The sequence below is a fragment of the Oryctolagus cuniculus genome, chromosome 3, assembly GCF_964237555.1.
Source record: "Oryctolagus cuniculus chromosome 3, mOryCun1.1, whole genome shotgun sequence".
NCBI lineage: Eukaryota > Metazoa > Chordata > Mammalia > Lagomorpha > Leporidae > Oryctolagus > Oryctolagus cuniculus.
The window spans coordinates 69,362,041-69,385,337 of record NC_091434.1 but is presented as its reverse complement, the minus strand read 5'-3'; the positions used below and the strand labels follow the sequence as shown (position 1 = coordinate 69,385,337).

The window sequence follows — 23,297 nt, the reverse complement described above, 5'->3', positions numbered from 1 at the left end:
ATGCAGTTATGGACAAACAGACTGATTAAGAATGTTTTGGGAGATGATAAGGAAAATAATTCCTATACAGTCAGTGTTTTGAAGTTAATGCTTGAAGCACTTTCCCTTAATATTCTCATAGGTATTCATGAAGTAATTCATAACTTGAGTTTCTGTAAGTCAAATCATGTTTTTTTAAAGATTTATTGATTTATTTGAAAAGCAGAGTTACAGAGAGGCAGAGCGAGAGAGAGCGAGAGAGAGAGAGAGAAATGTCTTCCATCCACTGGTCCATTCCCCAAATGGCTGCAACAGTCGGAACTGGGCCGATCCGAAGCCAGGAGCCAAGAGCTTCCTCCTGGTCTCCTATGCAGGTGTAGGGGCCCAAGCATTTGGGCCATCCTCCACTGCTTTCCCAGGCCATAGCAGAGAGTTGGATCAGAACTGGAGCAGCTGTGTCTTGAACCAGCGTCCATATGGGACACCAGCATGGCAGGCACAACTTTACCCGCTGTGCCACAGCACTGGCCCCTCAAATCATATTTTATGGCAGGAAATTTCCTGATTGATAGAACACAGCCTCAACTTCCTTTGTATTATGAATAATCAGGCTACTTTGTAAGTTAAGAATTCTTCATTGGATATTGAATTATCTTAAAACATTGATACCTACACCATGAAAATAAAACTACATAATGAATTGATAGATGATAAATATATTTCCTAAACAACAGTGCACTAGTGATGTGATTTGTTTTTCATTTCATATTAAACATCCTGTGAGTGATTGATAAGTAGCCGTATTTTAGTAAGAATTTTCAAAGACTTTGCACATCTTTTTTTTTTTTTTTTTAACAAAGTTCTTATGACTGCAATAGAGTGAGCTAGAGAGAAAGTAGTAGGTAATGGGGTGAGAATTTTTTTTTTTTAATATATTTATTTAGAGAGAGATCTTCCATTTGATGGCTCACTCCCCTACTGGCCGCAACGGCCAGAGCTGCGCTGACTTGAAGCCAGGAGCCAGGAGCTTCCTCTGGGACTCCCACATGGGTGCAGGGGCCCAAGGACTTGGGCCATCTTCCACCGCTTTCCCAGGCCATAGCAGAGAGCTGGATCAGAAGTGGAGGAGCTGGGTCTTGAACCGGTGCCCATGTGGGTTGCCGGTGCTTCAGGCCAGGGCATTAACCCACTGCACCACAGTACCAGCCCCAATATCTTTTAAATGTGTTGTAATATTGTAAAATAACTCAAAGTATACTTAATCTTAGCATAAATGTGTTTTAAATGTAATGTGAAATATAGATGGGAAAACTTGTTCTGAAGACTCCTTCCTTCAGTTTAACAAAAGCCACCCATTTCACAGAAGATTTAACTTTGATTAACCTACTTCATTGTAGCAGAGTATTCCAACAACTGGAATTTCATTATTTGATTTTGTATCCAGGTACAGCTTAATTTACAGAACAGCATTTTTTCCCATCCTACCAAGATACATTACAATTTTGATGTTAACTCAAAGTAAAAATGCAATGGCTCATTAAACCTAGTCTTAGCATTCATTGACAAGAGATTTGTCATTTAAAACTGCTACTTTTCTGCACTCTTTACTGCTGAATGTATAACTTTAGAATCCCCATCAGAAAAATACATGGAATTAACCACTCAGCATATTGTAATGAATATGTATCAATAAACTGAAGAGACATGGCGGTCCCATTTTTCAGTCTTCCTGCTCTGTTAGTCTCTTCCAGTTTTAGGTATCTGTAGCTTAACATGTAATCAGGGCCGGCGCCGCGGCTCACTAGGCTAATCCTCTGCCAAGCGGCGCCGGCACACCGGGTTCTAGTCCCGGTTGGGGCTCCGGATTCTGTCCCAGTTGCCCCTCTTCCAGGCCAGCTCTCTGCTGTGGCCAGGGAGTGCAGTGGAGGATGGCCCAGGTGCTTGGGCCCTGCACCCCATGGGAGACCAGGAAAAGCACCTGGCTCCTGGCTCCTGCCATCGGATCAGCGCGGTGCGCCGGCCGCGGCGGCCATTGGAGGGTGAACCAACGGCAAAGGAAGACCCTTCTTTCTGTCTCTCTCTCTCACTGTCCACTCTGCCTGTCCAAAAAAAAAAACACATGTAATCAGGACTAGCTTAGAAAATCTTGGAAACTGTGAGAGTACGGTGTTAGCCATGTTCATAGTTCCTTAGTAGCTGTCATATCAGTTTATAATAAGAGAAGTGTATTTGCTTCAGAGGAACATTGTTTAATCTGCTATTAGGCGTTTATGCCAAATATTTGGTTTATGTTGATAATTGTTTATGGTCAACTTTATAACAAATACTGTTTCAGTTTTTAAGAAAGCATACCATTTGTTTTCATATCCCTTACCTTAATCACTGTTAGGAAGCTTGGGCTTAAGTGCCATTTATAGTTTGAAAAAAAACCTTTTAATCCATGTACAAATATTCTATAAGAAAATACTGAGAGTGTTTAAATAATTGATACTCATCATCCACCTACAACTAAAATAATTTCAATGTACAAATAGAGCAAATGCTGTATATAGACAGATACAGATCACTGTCTTACATACTTCATCTACATTTTAAATTTTAAGAGGAAGACTGTCTTATAAACAAGATCTTTACTGTTAAATATGTAGATTATGAGGTCACTTAGCACTAAAGTACTGACCCATATGCATTATGACAGGAATTTGACACCTGTCATTGGCAGTGATACTTGGAAGCCATATAATACAAGAAAGTTAAGAAACGGGAATAATGGCCGGCGCCGTGGCTCACTAGGCTAATCCTCCGCCTAGCGGCGCCGGCACACCGGGTTCTAGTCCCGGTCGGGGCGCCGGATTCTGTCCCGGTTGCCCCTCTTCCAGGCCAGCCCTCTGCTGTGGCCAGGGAGTGCAGTGGAGGATGGCCCAGGTGCTTGGGCCCTGCACCCCATGGGAGACCAGGAAAAGCACCTGGCTCCTGGCTCCTGCCATCGGATCAGCGCGGTGCGCCGGCCGCGGCGGCCATTGGAGGGTGAACCAACGGCAAAAGGAAGACCTTTCTCTCTGTCTCTCTCTCTCACTGTCCACTCTGCCTGTAAAAAAAAAAAAAAAAAAAAAAAAAAAAAAGAAACGGGAATAAGAGGTAGGAGGCTATAATTTGTAATTCACAGTGTTCAAGAATGACCTGTCCAGGGTGACTCAAACTCTATCCTTGATTTTAGGATTTATGTTCAGTGAACCCTACTAGCAAACAAAATTGATTAGGATAACAGAGTATCAGCAGAAAATAGAAAAAAAAAATATATATATATATTCTCATACTGAGTTTTAATTGAAATGTCCTGTTCTAAAAGTCAACTTTGAAGTTAAATGTCATTAAATCATTGTATTACATTATACCTGCAGATGACTTATGGCAAAATTTCATGCTAATGTTTGAACAATACAATATAGAATTGCCACCAGTTATATTGTTTTCAGATTAATAACCCGTTGTATGAGAATTCATCTAAAAAGGAGTAGTGTCTTTCTGTTTCTCTATGTGATTATTTTGCCCCAAAAAGCTTTCATTTTTTTTAAGTAGCACAAAAGCTGTAATTGGCATGCTTTGTAAGGAAGTGTCAATGTGCAAGAGAGTGGCGATCACCAAGAATTCTTTTACGTGTTCTTTCCCCTTTGCACCACCGCCTCCTCAGCAGGGTCACTGAGATCACTAGCTTTTCTTGAAATGGCCATTTTCACTGGCAGGTGCATTATACCCTGTATTTTCAGATTGTTTTTCCATTCTGAATGTTTGGCAGGTTGATTGCTCTGGCTGCATTGACGGAGAAAGGGCTGACAAATGCGGTTGGGCTGGCTGAAAAGACAGTGATTACTGTTTTCCTTTGTGGCTGATTGAGGCCCTTGAAAGGAAAAATTTTAACCTTCACCATTTGGTTCAAAAGTATGAGCATATATTGAAATCATTCGTGCCATTTATCCTAGTTCTGTAAACTTGTCAGAACGTAAAAATCGCTCAATTTCAAGTAATGCAGGATTGGCATACGTCATTATCATTTTGATTAAGTTGGAGGTTGTATCATTGTGTGCATTATACGGTGTCATTTAAAGCTTGCTTTCTTTCCACAGGTACAGTTATATTTTTATTGCTTATACTATAGAGTTAGAAAGATTTTCATAGCTCTCTAAACCTAACACTATGTGTGTGGTTTGGCAGCTGGTGTGGCCTACAAGCTGCATTTTGTTTGCAGGGTAAAGACTTGTCTGTAGGCCTCCTGGAGTGCGGGTAATTGCACGGGCTCGCCATTGGGGAGAGAAGCAGGATTGGAAGCAGTCAGGCGGAAGAATGTTATGCCATCCCATTGCCACCTTGTAGCAGAAAGACTCAGTCGCAGCAGTGCCATCTGGTTGTTGCTGTCTGGTCAGCTGGCCTGGCTGCTGGGACCATGACTTGGCAGCTGGTTCCCATCCTTGACCATTCTTTTGTGAATGTCCTATGTATGTGTGTTTTAGATAATTTTGAACATGGGCTGGGGAAATGACTATAACAAGTAAAGTCTCCTTAGTGAATAGACTCATTACTTGAGGTGCACTCTGCTCTAGATGCCTGCTGCCTGTCCCTTATAGACAGATAACACGTGTGTGGACAATAAAAACACGCTTGGTTTTGGGTTTTGTTTGTTTTTTGTCTTTGCATCAAAATCCTCTTAAGTATATAGTGAAAGAAAAGATTAGCAGGATTTTATGTTCCATGACATTTTAAAATAAGTTATTTTGTTATTGCCTGGTTTGGGGATGTAAGAGATTTAATAATTTATAAAGCCTTTGTAAACATTGTATATTATTTCAATGTATATTTTTACTCAAATTAAGAAAACATTATTTTATGTACTTACTACCATATTACCATATCATATATGGTAGTTAATAATTGACTTTCATTTAAAATGACAGAATAGAAAATGTGGGCTCATAGATATTATCTTTAAAATCTGCCTCTCAGATAGCAACCTGAGTTAATGTACACTGTCTTTATGCCATATGAAGACCCATTAGACACTGATGGTGTCAGATCACAAGTAAGTAGCCAGCTCTGTGTGCTATTTTAGACGTTTGATTTTCTTCATTCTACAGCACTAATGTGTCAGCATGCTATATGAAACCATGCAGGAGTTGAATGTTCTGTCTAGAACGATGAATGCTTACAAGCTTCTTGGAGACTTCCATGAGGAATTCATCCTAGTTGCTTGTGTATCTTACTTCAATTTATATAACCACAGAATTTAGTATGACAATTGATGAGGTCCAGGAGGTTCCACCTAATTCTTTCTTTACAGTTGTGTTAGTAAAATCATGTTATTTGTGCTTGTGTCTTATCACTGGTTTACTTTGCTCTTATCTTAAAAGTTGTGATGCCTTTCGAAATACTACCTCAAATTATTGGTTGTATTCATAAAAATAATTTCTTTTTTTTTTTAGATGAAGAGGAAGAAGATGATGTAGTAACTCCTAAACCACCAGTTGAAGCTGAGGAAGAGAAAATTGTGCAGAAGGATGAAGAAAACGATAATAAAGGTTATCTTAAATGATTTAACTCTAGAAATCATGGTGCTTTCTAGCAAGATTTCTTATTTATGTATTAAAGTAGTAGTAATGCTTTACATCAGAGGTAAGTCTGGTTATAGAAAAATGAGTGGCATTCCCTAATCTCATCTCTGAAAGTGAGCTGACATGATTTGACTGACATAAATCAGATCTAAAAAAAAAAACCAAAACGTTTGTTTTCCAGCACCCCCTCATGAACTGACTGAAGAAGAAAAGCAACAAATCTTGCACTCTGAGGAATTTTTAAGTTTCTTTGACCATTCCACAAGAATTGTAGAAAGAGCTCTTTCTGAGCAGATTAACATCTTCTTTGACTACAGTGGGAGAGATTTGGAAGACAAGGAAGGGTAATGTTTAATTGCAAAGATTATAGCTTCAGCAGTGTTAAATTACTTTCAGATTAAGACTGACATATAAGTTATAACATCACCTTTTTTGGATTTGATCTTTTGCTGTAGAGAGATTCAAGCAGGTGCTAAACTATCACTAAGTCGACAGTTTTTTGATGAACGTTGGTCAAAGCATCGGGTGGTTAGTTGTTTGGATTGGTCTTCTCAGGTAAAATATAACAAAATTGGTTACTATTTATTTGTTTTTATATTATAATTAGTGGGTAGTTTTAATTATAGAACTTTGTGTAATGAAGTCAATATATATTATTAAAATAAAATAATGATGACTGATGGTTCTAGTTACCCTATTCATTTTGTTTTGTGTACTTTGCAAAAAAGGACTGGCAGCATTCTTTGCATTTAAAACTTAGAACTCTATTTGTGCCCAAGCCTTATGTTACAATTTTCAGTTATATACCATCCTTTGTGTAAAATTTGAAAATGTAATTCAATTAAATATTTGAATGTTAAAGCATGTAAAATAACTGCATGAGACCAATGAGCATAAGTCTAGAGAGATCCTTTCTTGGTAAAGCGTTAGATATTTCCATTTTCAGAATATACTGATAAAGACAGTTGAACAAGTAGTAACATACAACAGTTCTTACATTTGGCATTTCTTTTTGCCTTAATTCTTGTGAGCAGTACCCAGAGTTACTCGTGGCTTCCTATAATAACAATGAAGATGCTCCTCATGAGCCTGATGGCGTGGCCCTGGTATGGAATATGAAATACAAAAAAACTACCCCAGAGTATGTGTTTCACTGCCAGGTAAGATGGTCTTTTAACAGTCTTTCTCAAGTTTAAGAAACATTAATGCATTTAGACAAGTGCCTTTTTTCTTTTCTTGTCAACATAATGATTTCATTGGATTGGCATTTACTACACAACTCCATATTTGCAAACAGATGTTAACAGAAAACCGAAGACTTTTTAGTTCAACATGATCTGTCTTTTGTAGGTTTTCTGACATCTCTTAAAATGCTTAATCACACCTAAAGTCCTTTGCAGTTGTGATTTTCTGTTATTGTGATTGATTATATAAAAGGCATCTTTTCTAAAATGTCTTTTCTTCAGGGAGTTTCCCAGGAACTTATTTGCTGAATACACAATTAGATGTTGGCCCACTGGGTTACTTATACATGGCCTGAGGAGTTGGAATTAGATAGTTTTAAGTAGAAACATATGGCTGAAGTAGGAAGCAGATGCAGATTTTTTAAGTGGACTTTCTAGATGCTTAGAATTTGCAAGCCTTTTCTTTTAACATAAGTTAAAATTTTAAAATGGTATCATAATCTTGAATAAACACTTAACTGAATCAAAACGAGTACATACTCTACTGTCAGATTACAGTCAGAGGCCAAAGCAGGTTCAGGTATCACTTGAATATTATAATCAAAGGAAATAATTGTTTGCTTTCTTTGATAAATTGCTTAAATAAATTTATGTCGACAGTCATTATATCTGACTCTTAAGCCTAAAGTTTTCTTAAGATATATATTTCGGAAACAAAATGAAAACTCTTAATGAATTTATTTCTTTTTGTAACTTCTAATATCCTACAGTGAAGAGGGAATTATTTTGGGGAACAGATTTATATTTATAGCTTGTCATACTTTTGTCATTTGAACCTTAAGTGTAAAAATCTTTCTTGCAGTCAGCTGTGATGTCTGCTACATTTGCAAAATTTCATCCAAATCTTGTTGTTGGTGGTACATATTCAGGCCAAATTGTGCTTTGGGATAACCGTAGCAATAAAAGGACTCCTGTGCAAAGAACTCCACTGTCAGCTGCTGCACACACAGTGAGTAAATAAAGTTGTTTTCCATTAGACTTCTGTGAACCTTCACCATTAACTACTTAGTGTCAGTCCTCAGAGTAGTCTCAGAAAGTGCTTCCTTTGATGTCTGAATTCCCCACTTAGCAAACAAGAACCAGGATCTTTTTTCTGTATTTTTAGAGATAAAAACAGATGAGCTTATCAGGAACTCCTCTCTCTTCTGAGACCTACCTTTTGTTAATCAACAGAATAGCAGCAATTTCACATTAAAAATGTCCTTAAGTTAGGAATCTGTTTTGATATGGAATAGATTGCCTGTGACTAGACTGAAAGTTTTATTTTACTTTTTGGTAAAATAATTTCTGAAAACCTTCTTTAATGTTTCTAGCACCCTGTATATTGTGTAAATGTTGTTGGAACACAAAATGCTCACAATCTAATTAGTATCTCCACTGATGGAAAAATTTGTTCATGGAGTCTGGACATGCTTTCTCATCCACAGGTAGGTTAAACTTGGAAAACTGTCAGATTTTGAGGAAAATTTTATTTAAAAATGTGTGTATATAAACAGCAGCTTATGTTTTGTGATAGTATTATAAGTTTATTTGTAACAGCTTATAAACCTAAATGCATGTTAAATGCAGTTTATCATACATATATTTTATTTTTAAACTTGCTTCATTTAATTAAGGTAGATACTCTATAAATAGTTTAATGAAAGAATTGTTTACAAACCATTTAAAACTACAAGTTTTTTCTGCAACAATTAGGTTGCAAGTTTACAAAATGACTTCCTGTATTTTCCCCATTTAGGATAGCATGGAGTTGGTTCATAAACAGTCAAAAGCAGTAGCTGTGACATCCATGTCCTTCCCTGTTGGAGATGTCAACAACTTTGTTGTTGGGAGTGAAGAAGGTTCTGTGTACACAGCTTGCCGCCATGGCAGGTAAACCCCAACTGGAATTTATAGTTATTTAACATTCTCCTTGAGTGATCTCATTGAAACAAATTGCCCCTTATTTAAGTAGAAATCTGTGCTGGAGCCACTTGTTATTTGTGACAGATTGAGTTCAGGCATATAAATTAAAACTTACACTTTTTTTTCATCATTTTGGATTCATGATGTGTGCTGGACTTTGTAGGTTGTGGTATATTGTGGTTTTTTGTGTGCACACACTCATAGAAGTTACTGGTAAGGGAACATTCAGCAATGATACATATAATATGTACATACATCCACAGTGATACATATAATATGTACATACCATATACTGATCCTCAGACTTGTAAATAATATTTTTAAGTGTTTTCCCATTTCAGCTTATTTGTTCTGTGAGCTTTAGTTCAGTTCTCCTGATAATTGCACAGCAGTGTCACGGCCACGTTTAAATTGACCTCATTTCTCCTGCTGTTCAATCGGTTTTGAAATTGTCTAGCTGTACCTTATCAATTGCTTCCTTAAAAAAATCGAGTGTCTGGATTTCATCTCAGATACAGATCACCTTCACTTCACTGCTCTTGATTTTTTGATTTAAAAGTTTCCCAGGTTGTGTCTCATACATGTAGCATCCCTTTGTCTCTATTCCACCACTTACATATTGGACGATTTTAAGTTATCCTGATGTGCCGTGAGCACAAAGTTAAATTAAGTCAGGATCCAATATAAAAACCTGTAATAAAATGTGTCTGTAAGTGGTCTGCTTATAACAGATTTCCCTAATGTTTTCTCTTTTATGAAACAGCAAAGCTGGAATCAGTGAGATGTTTGAGGGACATCAAGGACCAATCACTGGCATCCATTGTCATGCAGCTGTTGGAGCAGTAGACTTCTCGCATCTTTTTGTCACTTCATCATTTGACTGGACAGTAAAACTTTGGACAACTAAGGTACCTAAAAATACAGATGTCTGCTCATTTGCTAGGGTTTCTAACACAAGGTGGTGCTCTAATACTTCAAAGGAAAGATAAAAAGCTTTTTTAAAGAGCTTAGAATGATTCACTGTTAAATTAAACCTGATTAGAAGTTACACTGAACATAGGTAAGCTACTAGATGTTGTAGTTTTTGTAAAACCATGCTGGCAAATATGAAAAGTCCAGACATAATCAAAGATCATTATTCCCACCAGTCAGGCTTTTCCAACACAGAACTGTTTACCCTGAACTAGGTTAGGGAAAAAAAAGCCCCTGAATGTCTCACATAGCACCTCGTACAGTTGTCATTCAGCCCAACGCAAAAGCCATGTGTTTGCTCTTGGGAGAGTTTTTAGGGGCTTATTCAGAACTATAGTAGTTCACAGGGCTGATGGAAAATAGGAGAAAAGAGAGAAATTGACTTACAATAAGTCCTGCACAATAAAGTTATACATAATAAATTTGAATAGTTAAGAAAGCATTGTGTAGGCCAGCTCCGCAGCTCACTAGGCTAATCCTCCGCCTGCAGCACTGGCACCCCGGGTTCTAGTCCCGGTTGGAGCACCAGATAATAGTCCCGGTTGCTCCTCTTCCAGTCTAGCTCTCTGCTGTGGCCCGGGAGGGCAGTGGAGGATGGCCCAAGTGTTTGGGTCCCTGCACCCACATGGGAGACAGGGAGGAAGTACCCAGCTCCTGGCTTCGGATCGGCATAGCACCAGCCGTAGCGGCCATTAGAGGAGTGAACCAATGGAAGGAAGACCTTTCTCTGTCTCTCTCTCACTGTCTGTGTCTCTGTGTCTCTCTCTCACTGTTTAACTCTGCCTGGCAAAAAAAAAAAAAAAAAAAAAAAAAAGCATTGCGTGTAAAGGTATGGATGCATTGTTAATCTGTGATAAGGAATTTAAATAGTTTTGATTTTAATAAAATTAAGTTATTTGAAAAACTCGTTTATGATACAAAATGCTTCCTGATTCTCTAGCAATTCCAGATAGATGTGACATTGCCCTGCCCCATTGAAAGTCTCAAACAAATCCAAATAGGGAACGTTACCTCTTGTGCGAAACTTGGTGGCTTCATTTGACTCCATTATATAGTCAAAGCACCTTAACTTTGCTATCTAGGGGTTTGTTTTGTTTTGTTTTGTTTTTTTGTTGGCGGTATCACACTGTTGCTGGTAAAACAACATACTCAGTATATTTTAATTCTATTTAAATTAAGTTAAATGTTAAGCTTCTCTTTTCCCCTATTTTTATTTACTTCATCCTAAATACTGGGTTTTTGAATAATTTATCTTGAAACATAGTTTAGAGACCATCTTTAGTTCTTCAGTTTCTTTGAAAATACCTACCTAGTGGTCTTCAGAGATGTTCTTGGCTGTTAAAGTGAACTACTATTTATTTATCAAGTATTGGCATCAGAAATCTGGGATGAGCTCACTGTTTACTCTTGTTCTTTCTTGATGCTTCCTTTCAGTTGAATACAAAGTGAGTTAGAAAACTATACCTTTAAAAGCTTGCCTTTTACAATTGAGTATTTGCAGGTTTGGCATTAGCATAAAAAGAGTACTTACCTGAAGTCTAATGTAAGGGACATGTAGAAAAGTACTTAACAGTGTCCAGGATATAGTAGACTTACCAGTGTTCAGTTGCCATTTTTACTCTTAATGAGAATCAGAACCCAAGTGTATTCAGAAAGTCATCTGTTTTGTTTCTTGGATTGTTGAATTTTTTGTTTTTTTAATGAGATTTATAAGTTCACAAAGGTAGAGGAAGAAGAAGATTGTCAAAACTACAGTCTAAGAAATGCACCATCCAGCTGGTCAACCCAAAGCAAGATACAGAATTGGGAAGGCGATGCCTACTATTTCTTGATAGTCTTCAAAGAGCCATGTAACCTATTAGATTTCTGGATATGCCATCAGCTGAGCAGTCCTATGTATAGTCACAGGAGACACTGCATCTCTGTTAGCTTTTGGCCAGCTTTCCTTTTAAAAAATTGAAAAGAATCTTTTTTTATTTGTAGATTTCTTTAAAAAAAAATGTCAAGGATTTTGTTTGCCAGATTCCTTTTGATTTGAATTGGCGGCATCCATCTTTATGTACATTAACAACAGGATTTAAAAATTTGAAGATCATCTTGCCTAATCAAGAAAATAACTTCTCTGTGTTGGCAGACTGATCAGTACTTGCTTTTGTGGAACTATATAGCTAGTAGATTAGTGGTTGATACTTTTCCTTTTGTGTTTTACTGTATCTCAACATAGAAGTGCCTTCCAAATAAGAATGACAGACAAGTGTATCTCTTTCCTTACTAATTAGGCTAGGCATTGCTTTCTTCTTGAACCTTATCCATATGTTCGCTCAGTTGTGAAATATGCCTCTCTGCTCCCTCTGACCACTTTCCCAGTGGAGGTTAGAGGATGGAACAGCCTAGAATTAGGCTCCAGGTTCCCTGTACAACTTTATTAGAAGAATTTTACTTTATTCTGACTTTTCTGTACACAAATAATTCCACTCTGTGAAAGGTAGAGGTAAAGCAGCAATAATCTGCTAAGTAACTATATTTGGCTATCCCATGGCCCCTGTGTCATTGCATCTTGACATTCTTCCTAAATTTGCACATCCTGGTTAGTTGTGTTGTTTATTTCTGCCCTGCTAAAAACCTGATGAAGACTCTGTATGGTAATAATGAATAGAAGGAAACTTTTTTTTTATTTTTATTTTTTATTTTTTATTTTATTTTATTTTATTTTTTTTTTTTTTTGAGGGAGTTCCCGTCTACTGCTTCACTCCTCAAATGCCCACAGATGGTCCTGGGAGGCTGAAGCCAGGCACTGGGAACTCAATCCAGGTCTCCCACTTGGGTGGCAGGAACATAATAACTTGAGCCACTGCTGTCTCCCAAGGTCTGCATTAGCAGGAAGCTGGAGCCAGTGGCAGACATCAAATCCAAGTACTCCAATAAGGGACCAGTCATCTTAATAGCTAGACTCAACACCTGCCTCTAGAAATCCTTTCTGCATGTTCATTGAAAATCCCTAGAAATCTCGATTTGGCATTTTCTCAAATTTAAAGGAACCTACATCTGTGGCCAGCCTCTAATCTTTATCTGCTCAGGAATTTAAAACAGTCAGAGTTCTAGTTCATCAAATTATTTTCACTACGTTATTGAGCTCAGCTATTTTTAGTGTAGAAAGCAAACAATAGATTATTTTTCACATATAGGTCAAGTTTATACCAATCAAGACATTGCTATCTAATAGTTTTTTGAAGACACTGTTATCATCTCAAAATAGCAAATTTAAAAAATTCACAACAAAGATACTTCAGCAGGTCTGAAAAATGGTAGCACAAAAAAGTGAAGAGTGGAAGTTTCTTCAGGATAGCCTTGAAGCTTCTAAAAGAGTTTGAGTACAGGTAGACTTGGTAAATTAGCTCAGCGTTCCCCTACATTTACCCATACTTCTTTCAGGTAACTCTTAAAATGGAGGAATTATTTATTTGGGAGACAAACCTTTTTTTTTTTTTTTTTTTTTTTTTTTTTTTTTTTTGACAGGCAGAGTTAGAGAGAAAGGTCCTCCCTCCATTGGCTCATCCCCCAAATGGCTGCCACAGCCGGCGCACTGCGCCGATCCAAAGCCAGGAGCCAGGTGCCTCCTCCTGGTCTCCCATGCAGGTGCAGGGCCAAAGCACTTGGGCCATCCTCCACTGCCTTCCCGGGCCACAGCAGAGAGCTGGACTGGAAGAGGGGCAACCGGGACTAGAACCTGGGGTGCTGACACCGCAGGCGGAGGATTAGCCAAGTGAGCTGCAGCGCCGGCCGGGAGACAAAACTTTTTAATGTATATATAGTATGTTCTGGTCTCAGAGAAGACAAGATGGTTGATGTTACAATTTCTTATAATAAGCAGTTTTCAGAATTTCATAGTTCATAAGTACCTTTAAATTTTCCACAATCTGATGTCTCAAAGCCCCTCCTAAAATAGCTTACTTGTTTAACTCTTAGAGGGTACCAGCATTAAAAGAGAGGTAAAATTCCAACAGTACATTTATTAGACAAGTTAAAATGAATGCTTTGAAGTTGGGGTATCTCTTGGGGACTGAACTGGACCCAGTCCCACAAAGTAGCACTTATCTCAACAGCTTGCCCCTGGCGAGTGTCCAGCCTCTCCTTTGCATAGTGAGAAGCCTAATTTCATCAGTCCACTAGAGTTGATTAAACAGGGAGTGCTGACTGGAACTAACAGGCTCCTAGGACATTGATATGTTGAAGAATGTCAATTTATTAATTTACAATGAGAAACATAACTGCCAGAAGGCCCAGATACTCAATGCTGACCTGCCCAGCTCATTGTTACCCTGTAGACAACCCACATGGGAAGCAAATTATAATCAGTAGATTGCTTAGGGAGTAAGGAATTAGAACAAAAGAAGTTTTATAATTTGAATGTTTAATAGCATCAAGCTAAGATAGCTTGATTCATTCGAATAGACGGAGCCTTGTCCTGGGATAGTAATTCTCAAAAGCGATTGCCTGACACTTCCCCTCTCCTGGACAATGCTTGAATGGGTACTGTCTTTGTGAGTTGACTACTTTGTATTTCCATGCTTTTTAAAACCATTACTTATGCATTTGCTAGTTCAGTCCCTCAAGTGCCACTGATGGCCCCCAGCAGGAGCTGAAGCTGGGAGCTGGGAACTCAATTCAGGTGTCCCTTGTGGGTGGCAGGAACCCTATTGCTTGAGCTACAACTGCAGCCTCTGGATCACCAGTGGAGCAGCCAGGACTGATGGCTGGCACTGCAGATGGCAGCCTAACCCACTGCACCAGAGTGCCACCCTTGTATTTGTCTTTTTTTTTTTTTTAAGATTTTTTATTTGAAAGTCAGAGTTACACAGAGAGAGGAGAGGCAGAGAGAGAGAGAGAGGTCTTCCGTCCGATGGTTCACTCCCCAGATGGCCGCAATGGCTGGAGCTGCGCTGATCCGAAGCCAGGAGCTTCTCCCAGGTCTCCCATGCGGGTGCAGGGGCCCAAGGTCTTGGGCCATCTTCTGCTTTCCCAGGCCATAGCAGAGAGCTGGATTGGAAGAGGAGCAGCCGGAACTAGAACCAGTGCCCATATGGGATGTCGGCACTTCAAGCCAGGGTGTTAACCCGCTGCGCCACAGCGCCGGCCCCTGTATTTGTCTTTTGATCACTATACACACTTAATTCTGTTTGGCATGTACCTAGATGTGGAAATACTTGGTCACAGGCTATGCATATATTAAGCTTTAAGTTGATAACACCAAGCAGTTTTCTAAAGTGGCTTTATAGATGTGTCAGTGCTAATTATTTCTATCACTTTTTTAAAAATTCACTTCATTTTTTTTTTTAAGAAAAATGCTTTATTGAGATTTTCATATACTATACTATTCACCTTTTTCAAAGTTTATTTATTTGAAAGGCAGAGCTAGAGAGAGAGGGAGAGACAGAGAGGGTAAGATCTCTACCTGCTAGTTCACTCCCCAAACGGCTGCAACAGTCAGGGCTGGACCAGGCTGAAGCCAGGAGTCTGGATCTATCCAGTTGTCCCACATGGGTGCAAGGCCCAAGCACTTGGGTCATCTTTTGCTGTTTTCCCAGGACCATTAGCAGGGAGCTGGATGGGAAGTGGAGCAGCTGGGACTCAAACTGGCACCCATATGGATTGTCTGTGTTGTAGGCGGCAGCTTAACGCCCTACACTGGCCCTACAACTCACCTTTCTAACATGTAGAGTTCAGTGGTTCTTACTGTGTTCATAGATGTATACACTGTCACTAGTATCTAATTTTAGGACACTTCCAAATTTCAGAAAGAAATTCTATATTCAGTAGTAGTTGTTCCTAATTTCTACTTATACATTTCCTAGAAACCACTAATCTTTCTATCTCTGTAGATGAGGCTTTACAGACAACTCATGGACATCTCATGGAATCACTTTACATACACATGTTTTCAAGGGCCATCCGCATTGTGGCAAACATCAACTTCATTCTTTTTATGGCTGAATATCATCCCATTGTATAAATATACTCCCTTTTGTTTATCAGTTGATGAATTATTTGGATTGCTTCACTCTTGGGCTATTATAAATAATGCTGTGATCAGCACTCATATATAAGTGTTTATGTGTACATTTTCATGTTTCTTAGGTATATACTTGGAGTAGAACTGTTGGGTTCTATGATAACCAGTTAGCAGTTTGAGGATCTGCCAAAGTAGCTGTAGCATTTTACATTCCTGCTAGTAAGGTCTGAGGGTTCTGGTTTCTCATAGCCTCACTTGTTACTGTTATTTTTTATTCTGGCCATCCCAGTGGTGTGAGGTGGTATCTCATTGTGCTTTTGATTGGCCTTCCTCTTGTGACCAGTGATGTTGGGCATCTTGCCATGTGCTTAATGGCTTTTGTTAGAGTTCTGGATACAACTCATTGATCAAATAAATTATGGTTTGCAAATATTTCCTCCCATTGGGTAGGTTGCTTTTTCACTTTGTTGAGGGTACAATTTGAAACACAAAAGTGTTTCGTTTATGTAAGCCAGTTTGTCTACTTTTTGTCACTTGTGTTTTTAGCTTCATATCTGAGAAATCATGGCCAAGACCAGGGTCACAAATGTTTATTTCTTTGCTTTCTTGTAAGTTTTATAGTTTTAGCTCTTCTCTTTAGATGTTATAGTTAATTTCTGTGTATGGTTTGAGGAAAGAGGGGTCTACCATTATTCTTTTCTATGTGTAATACCAGTTGTTTCAGTACCATTTGTTGAAAAGATTTTTCTTTCTCCATTTACTTTTTCTGATATCACAATAATTTTAATTTTGTATCGGATTTGATTGAGATCCTTTACTGTTGTTTATCGTCTGCTGGTGAAATAGGCTTTTCTGTATTTTTAGGATGGAATGGGAAGAATGGCTTACCTTGTATGAGTCTTTGTTAAACTCTTTCTTCAGTGATTAATCTTGTAGAGTGGTGGTGGTGTGTGTGTGTGTGTGTATTGTACTTTCTGAATGACAACATATCTGTAAAATACCTTATACTTTCTGAGATATGCCTTTTCCGTTCCCCTCCACCACTTTTATTCAAGCCTTCTTGTTCCTTTGTTCCTCCGGTCCTTTATTTCACATTTTGGGTTTTACTCCTTGCAGTTTCTCTTCAAGGAGACCTGGGCTTAGACAGGAGCTTTGGTTTGGCAGTATTGAGAGTTTTTAGAGCCCAGCCTGAATCGTCAGACCTTACTTCTGTCTCATTGCAGTCTGCTTGCATTTGTTTATAAGTGTGATTGTGCCACACTCCTTTCAATTTCTGTTGCCATTCTGAGTTTGACCTGCTATGCTGCCCTGTGAACATCTGCTTGTTGGGGGTGGGCTTCTTCAGTTCTCCAGCTGTCAGTCCTACCTTCCTAACCACTTCTTCCCCCACAGATGCTGATACAGTTGTCAGAGGTTTCCACCTGTTTACCTCTGGAGGCCTATCTCCCCATGTTCTAGACGTTGTCTGTGAATCTTTGGGTTTTACTGTTCTCTATCTGGTGTGTGGAGAGAGTTACAGATGATTCAAAAAGTATGCTACCACTATTGTCTTTCCAGAACTCTCTCATTGACAATTTTTTGAAGTATTTAAAAAAATTATTTATTTGAGAGGCAGAGACAGAAAGATTTTCCATCTGTTAGTTCACTTCCCAAATGACTACAAAGACCAGGGCTGAGCCATACTGAAGCCAGGAGCCAGAAGCTTTTTCTGGGTCTCCCACATGGATGCAGGGGCCCAAGCCATCTTCCACTGCTTTCCCAGGCACATTGACAAGGAGTTGTATTGGAAGTGGAGTAGCTGGGACTTGAACCAGCACCCGAATGGGATGCTGGTGCTGCAGGCAGAGGCTAAGCCTGCTAAGCCACAGCACTGGCCCTTTAAGTATGCTATATTTTTTTCTTAAGAAAATTGGTATGGCCAGCGCCATGGCGCACTAGGTTAATCCTCTGCCTGCGGCGCCAGCATCCCATATGGGTGCCGGTTCTAGTCCCAGCTGCTCCTCTTCCAGTCCAGCTCTCTGCTGTGACTCAGAAAGGCAGTGGAGGATGGCCCAAGTGCTTGGGCCCTGCACCTGCATGGGAGACCAGGAGGAAGCTCCTGGCTTCTGGCTTCGGATCAGCATAGCTCCGGCCGTTGTGGCCACTTGGGGAGTGAACCAACGGAGAGGAAGACCTCTCTCTCTGTCTCTCTCTCTCTCTCTGTCTCTGTCTCTCACTGTCTCTCTCTCTATCTGTAACTCTGCCTGTCAAATAAATAAAATCTTTAAAAAAAGAAAATTGGTACATTAAATCATCTGTAAGTTAAAAAAAAATGAAATTCACTAGTCAATTCTTAGTTTATAACTCCCAGTGATTCTGTAGTGAAACCAAGTATAGGAACTTCTAGGCTGAATTAAATATCATAAAATGTTACAGATATTGAATGTGTATCATATTTTTCAATAAGTAAGTTAATGATATATGTGTATATCATATTTTGACTATGCTAAGAATCAACTTTTCCCTTTCAGAATAACAAGCCTTTATACTCATTTGAAGACAATTCAGACTATGTTTATGATGTTATGTGGTCACCCACCCATCCAGCCCTATTTGCCTGTGTGGATGGCATGGGGAGATTGGATTTGTGGAATCTCAATAATGATACAGAGGTGAGCAGGAAAATAACAAAAACTGTACTGAAAAATAGAAAATTGGAGATTTATTGAATAATTTGTGAAATTCCTTTTATCCCAAGAAATGTAAAAGGGCTGTATGTATGATTGTAGCTTCATCACAAAGGAACCAAATCAGCTTTGTACCCTAAATAGCAGTGTGCTGTGTAGAGCTGATGGGAGAAATAATGTTGCCAAGAGCACTGGGGCCTTTCCTGTTCCTTCTGACAAGCTCTGTCACATCTCTAATGTCCTGCTAAAGTCTCCGTCATAAGGCAGCTGGAGCTGAAACAGTTTGCATTTATAAGCAAGGAAACAGGCAGTTTTGAGACTGCTGGAAGTATCTTATTTTTAATTCTGAATTTTTAAATGATCTCTTAGCCTTGATAGAATTGCTTATCATCCATAAACATTAGGCTTACCCTGACTTGTCTGAATGAAGGAAAAATATATTTGATGACTATTTCAGTGAAGGATTGAAATCAGTGTTGTCACTTTAAAGTGAATATGGAAGCCATCAAATTTTCTAATCGTTACCCTAAAATCATTAGCAGTGAACTTTAACAGTATCATTTTTTTTAGTAATGTATATTTTTACTAACTTAGACTTAAAATGTTCTTGGGATTCCCTGTTGCTATTGGGAGTGAAGTTAACATTTCTATTGTTAACAGTTGTGGAGGACAGAGTCACTTGGTGCCTCCTCCCGTGTCTCTTCTGGTAGCATCTCTCCAAATTCCTTAAAGTATAAGTTATAAGGTCAAGGAAGTGATATATTGGAATGTAAGAATTTTAACACTGTAACTACTAGTGTAGCAGTTTGGGGAGGAACATTCAGATATAGCCAGGAAAAGGTAAGAAGTCCTAGCCAGATGTTTGGACTTGGTTATACATTTTCCAGTTAGCTAGAATGGTACCAGTTTTATTAGTTTAGATTTTGGTCTTAGAAATTTTTGGTTACGATTAAATGTGGATGATTTTGGTAATAGTGAACTCAAAAAATGTATCAAAATAGTTTTCTTTATAACAGGACTGGTATTTTAGAGGGTTAATTCAGTCATTTGGGATTGAATGATGTCAGTTCTATGGACTACTATTGCCTCATTTCAAATTTTTTTTTAATGTTGTTGTACCTTTAGTCTGAATTATACACTGAGTGTTTGCTTCACGTGTGGCAAATATGTCTTTCCCCTGAGCATAGGAGAGGCGTGATCAGATTTCAGAGGCCTTATTCCATTGTGTTGGCACCATCACCCTGCCTCCCTCCAGCCAGTTCATGGGAATAAGGGGCTTTAGAGACTCGTACTGCACCTTCAGTACACTGTGTTTCCAGCAAGTGTGCATAAAATACAGATTTCAGCTGGCAGAGATACTATGTACAAAAGTAATTCCCTTCCTGTGAAATTGAAACATAACCTGTTTATGGGAGCTTTTGACATGTTTTCTTCTAAATGAGTTTTGGCCATGTTTTCAAACAGCTTGACTTCTTAAAGAAGTTAAAACAACTCTTAAAGTTTATTAAAGAGAAAAAATTTCAAGCCGATGTATCCAGTCATGTGAGAATTTCTTATGTAAGGGCTTAAGTTATTTTCCCAGACCTTTTTCAAGAATTGACTATAAATGCCATTCAAAATATATCACTGTACAGCAAGGAAGTTGGGAAAATTTTTTATCTGTTTCCATCTTTGTTTTAAAAAACATAGCCAGATTGAAATAAGAATTACTGTTTTACATGTTTATAGAAATCTTGATGAAACTTTTAACACTGCACTGTATTTTAAATGACTTTAGGTACCAACAGCCAGCATTTCTGTGGAAGGTAATCCTGCTCTTAATCGCGTAAGATGGACCCATTCGGGAAGAGAGATTGCCGTGGGCGATTCCGAAGGACAGATTGTTATATATGATGTGGGAGAGGTATGGGGCTCGCTGCTTCTAATTTTGACATCTGTTTAGTGGCATTGTAGTCAAAGTAGCTCTGTGGCTAAATCTTAGAAGTTCATGAATTGTGTAAACCATACTTTCCACCACAGAGGCATACCTTGAGATTAGTTTTCTTTATGCACTAGATGTCTTGCATCCCTGTATGACAGATTTTGAGGGTAATATAATATGTTGGAAGTACCTTGTTTCTTGAAGCTTGTGTTGCTAGACGTCAATTCTTTAGGCAAAAGAAGAAATTGGGAGTTATAGATGGACTTTAGGCTTTCACATAATTGATATTGAGGTTTTATTTTTCTTTATACGTAGATTTGTTTGGGCCAGGTGGTAAAAACAAAAAGTACTGTCCTTTGTTACCTGATAACTATGTTCAATGTAATTCATGAATCTTTTTAAAAACATTATGTTTATTTGAAAGGCAGAGACACACAGAGGGAGACCAGACACAGAGATCTTCGAACTGTTGGTTCACTCCCCAAATGCCTGCAACAGTCAGGGTTGGGCCCCACCAAAACCAAGAGCCCAGAATTCTATCCAGGCTTCTCACAGAAGCGACAGGACTCAAGTGCTAGAGCCATCACTTGCTGCCTCCTAGGGTATGCATTAGCAGGAAGCTGGAATTGGAAACGGAACTAAGAGGTCGAACCTAGGTACTCTGATATGGCAGACAGGCAGGCGTCCTAACTGGCGTCTGAATGGCTGCACCAGATGCCTGTCCTTGAACTGTGAATCTTGAGGCTGGCATTGTGGTGTAGCATGTAAAGCTGCTGTCTGCAATGCCAGCATCCCTTATGGGCACCAGTTCATGTCCTGGCTTCTCTATTTCTGATCCAACTCCCCACTAATGGCCTGGGGAAAACAGCAGAAGATGGCCCAAGTGCTTGGGCTCCTGCTACCCACGTGGGAGACCTTGAAGAAGCTCCTGGCTCTTGGCTTTAGCCTGACCCATCCCTAGCCATTGAGGCCATTTGGGGAGTAAACCATCAGATGGAAGATCTCTGTCTCTCCCTTTCTCACTGTAATTCTTTAAATATTTATTTATTTACTTGAAAAACAAAAAGAATTGTGAGTCTTGATCCTTGTTGCAAAGCCAATATCAATATTAACTGAATCCAGCAAAAGTTAGAGCTCTCATGTTTGGGGCTCTGACTTTGTACACAACGCCTAGACTGATTTCCTCCTCTTCAACCCTACCTAGTGCCTTAGTTACTTTTTCTTTTGTGATGTCTTATGATCTCTCATCTTGCCTGGATACCCCACAGCCTCTATCAGTTGGATTTGGAGGGAGGTAGATTGAATTATTTAGAACAGCCAGTAGAACCACACAGCTGGAGATGTTCCATATCCACACCATCCAGTGAAGTAGCCATTAGCTGCATTCGGCTGCTGAATACTTAAAATGTAGTTGAGACAGCTAAATAAAGCATTGCATTTTTTAGTTTAATTTTAGTTAATTAACATATAAATAGTCACCTTATGGCTAGTAAGCCACCTTAATGGATAGTATAGATTTAGAAGCGGGCATATGCATCTGCCGCACTTGAGTGATTTGTGCCCTAACTAGCAGTGTCCAGCTCCTATATTATAATGGCAGTTATCACCCATTTTTATCATGGGATTGCCTCTGTGGAGCCAAAGCCCCTAAGCTGCTTCTCCCCTTTTGCTAAGGGTACAACCCTGAAGAGAACAGCATGCCCTTCTGTTGAAGAAATGAAGGTATCAGAGAGCTTGTCTTAGGTTCCAAACAAAAGCACTTAGAAACCAGCTGTTATGAACCATGCTTCAAAAACAGTTTCATGCTAAGAAGTGTGCAAGAATAAGGAAGACTTTTTCTTCAGGAATTCTTCCCCACCAGCAGAATCCGTGTGACGGTGCACAGCAGCTGTATTTACAAAGCATCATTGTTATACTCTCCTGCACTGATGGTGATAACAGCAAAGTCCTTTCTGATGCTGTCAAAACACACTTTACAAACACCGTCTTTCATTTTGAAATGTTGTAAATCATTGTTATATTCCCTGTAATTATGGAAAGGCCATTCAGGTCAATTATTACTTTTTAATGGATAGGAAAACTATTTGAAAACCAAGTGAATAGTGGTAAGATGATCTTTTACTTCAGAGTACACAAATATTGTCTTTCTTCTAACAGCAGATTGCCGTTCCCCGCAATGATGAATGGGCACGGTTCGGCCGGACACTTGCAGAAATTAATGCAAATCGAGCTGATGCAGAAGAGGAAGCAGCTACCCGAATACCTGCTTAGTTCCTGAAAAAGAGGGTAGCCTTAGAGGATTTGGGAAAGACTCTTAAGCTATTTGCATGCTTCTGTCCAAATGATTATTAAAAGGGAATTTTGTGGATTAAACCATGGATGTAATGCAGCAAGGAACTCTTAACAATGTCCCTTTTTATATAACATACACCTTGTTTTGGATTTGTGTCATTTTTAATACAGCTGACTGACTTTACAGAATGCAGCTTTTTCTGAATTTGACACAGGTATATCTGTGGTAGTATTCTTTTTCATTCTTTTCTCCTTCTAACACTATGTGCAGTTACTTCTAAAGCACAGATTAAATGAGTTCTGCATACTTTTTAAATAATCACAATTCTCGGTTAATACTGAGGTTCTCACTATCCATAATATGTAGGAGCAGTTTATTCTTAACCACGGCATGTATACACCCATCCAAGTTCCATTATGACATCTTTTTTCGCCTTTATAACTCATGTGATAGTTATCCATAAATAAAAACAAATATGTGTTAACTTTTCAAATTTTCATTTTGACTTTCTGTAATTTGAAATTTTCCATCTCTCTTATACAGTGTCTTTCTTTGCTATTCTTTAAGCTCCGAATGTGAACAGCCACCTGAAACCCTGTAAAGCTTTGTGCTTTAAAGATACCATCCATGGATACTGTAGAGCTCCCAGTACACTATGAACTGATACTTAGCTAATCCGTCAGTGAAAAAATGCGCCCTGGGGT

General features: G+C 38.9%; 1 protein-coding gene across 7 annotated transcripts in view; it reads left to right on the top strand.

The window, feature by feature from the left end:
* DYNC1I2 (dynein cytoplasmic 1 intermediate chain 2) overlaps window positions 1-23,086 on the top strand; it is a 68,308-nt gene extending 45,222 nt beyond the window's left edge. For 4 of the 7 annotated variants that reach the window (XM_070070700.1, XM_017342926.3, XM_008258741.4 and 1 more), the window contains 11 exons: window positions 5,454-5,549; window positions 5,764-5,926; window positions 6,038-6,137; window positions 6,617-6,742; window positions 7,629-7,775; window positions 8,140-8,253; window positions 8,565-8,698; window positions 9,495-9,639; window positions 18,224-18,364; window positions 20,157-20,282; window positions 22,458-23,086. In XM_070070700.1, the coding sequence (XP_069926801.1) occupies window positions 5,454-5,549; window positions 5,764-5,926; window positions 6,038-6,137; window positions 6,617-6,742; window positions 7,629-7,775; window positions 8,140-8,253; window positions 8,565-8,698; window positions 9,495-9,639; window positions 18,224-18,364; window positions 20,157-20,282; window positions 22,458-22,571 (1,406 nt within the window). In that variant the 3' untranslated portion in view covers window positions 22,572-23,086. The remainder of the gene's footprint in view (window positions 1-5,453; window positions 5,550-5,763; window positions 5,927-6,037; window positions 6,138-6,616; window positions 6,743-7,628; window positions 7,776-8,139; window positions 8,254-8,564; window positions 8,699-9,494; window positions 9,640-18,223; window positions 18,365-20,156; window positions 20,283-22,457) is intronic. The other 3 variants (XM_070070701.1, XM_008258742.4, XM_008258743.4) reach the window with 1 other exon arrangement.
* The last annotated feature ends 211 nt before the right edge of the window (window positions 23,087-23,297 follow it).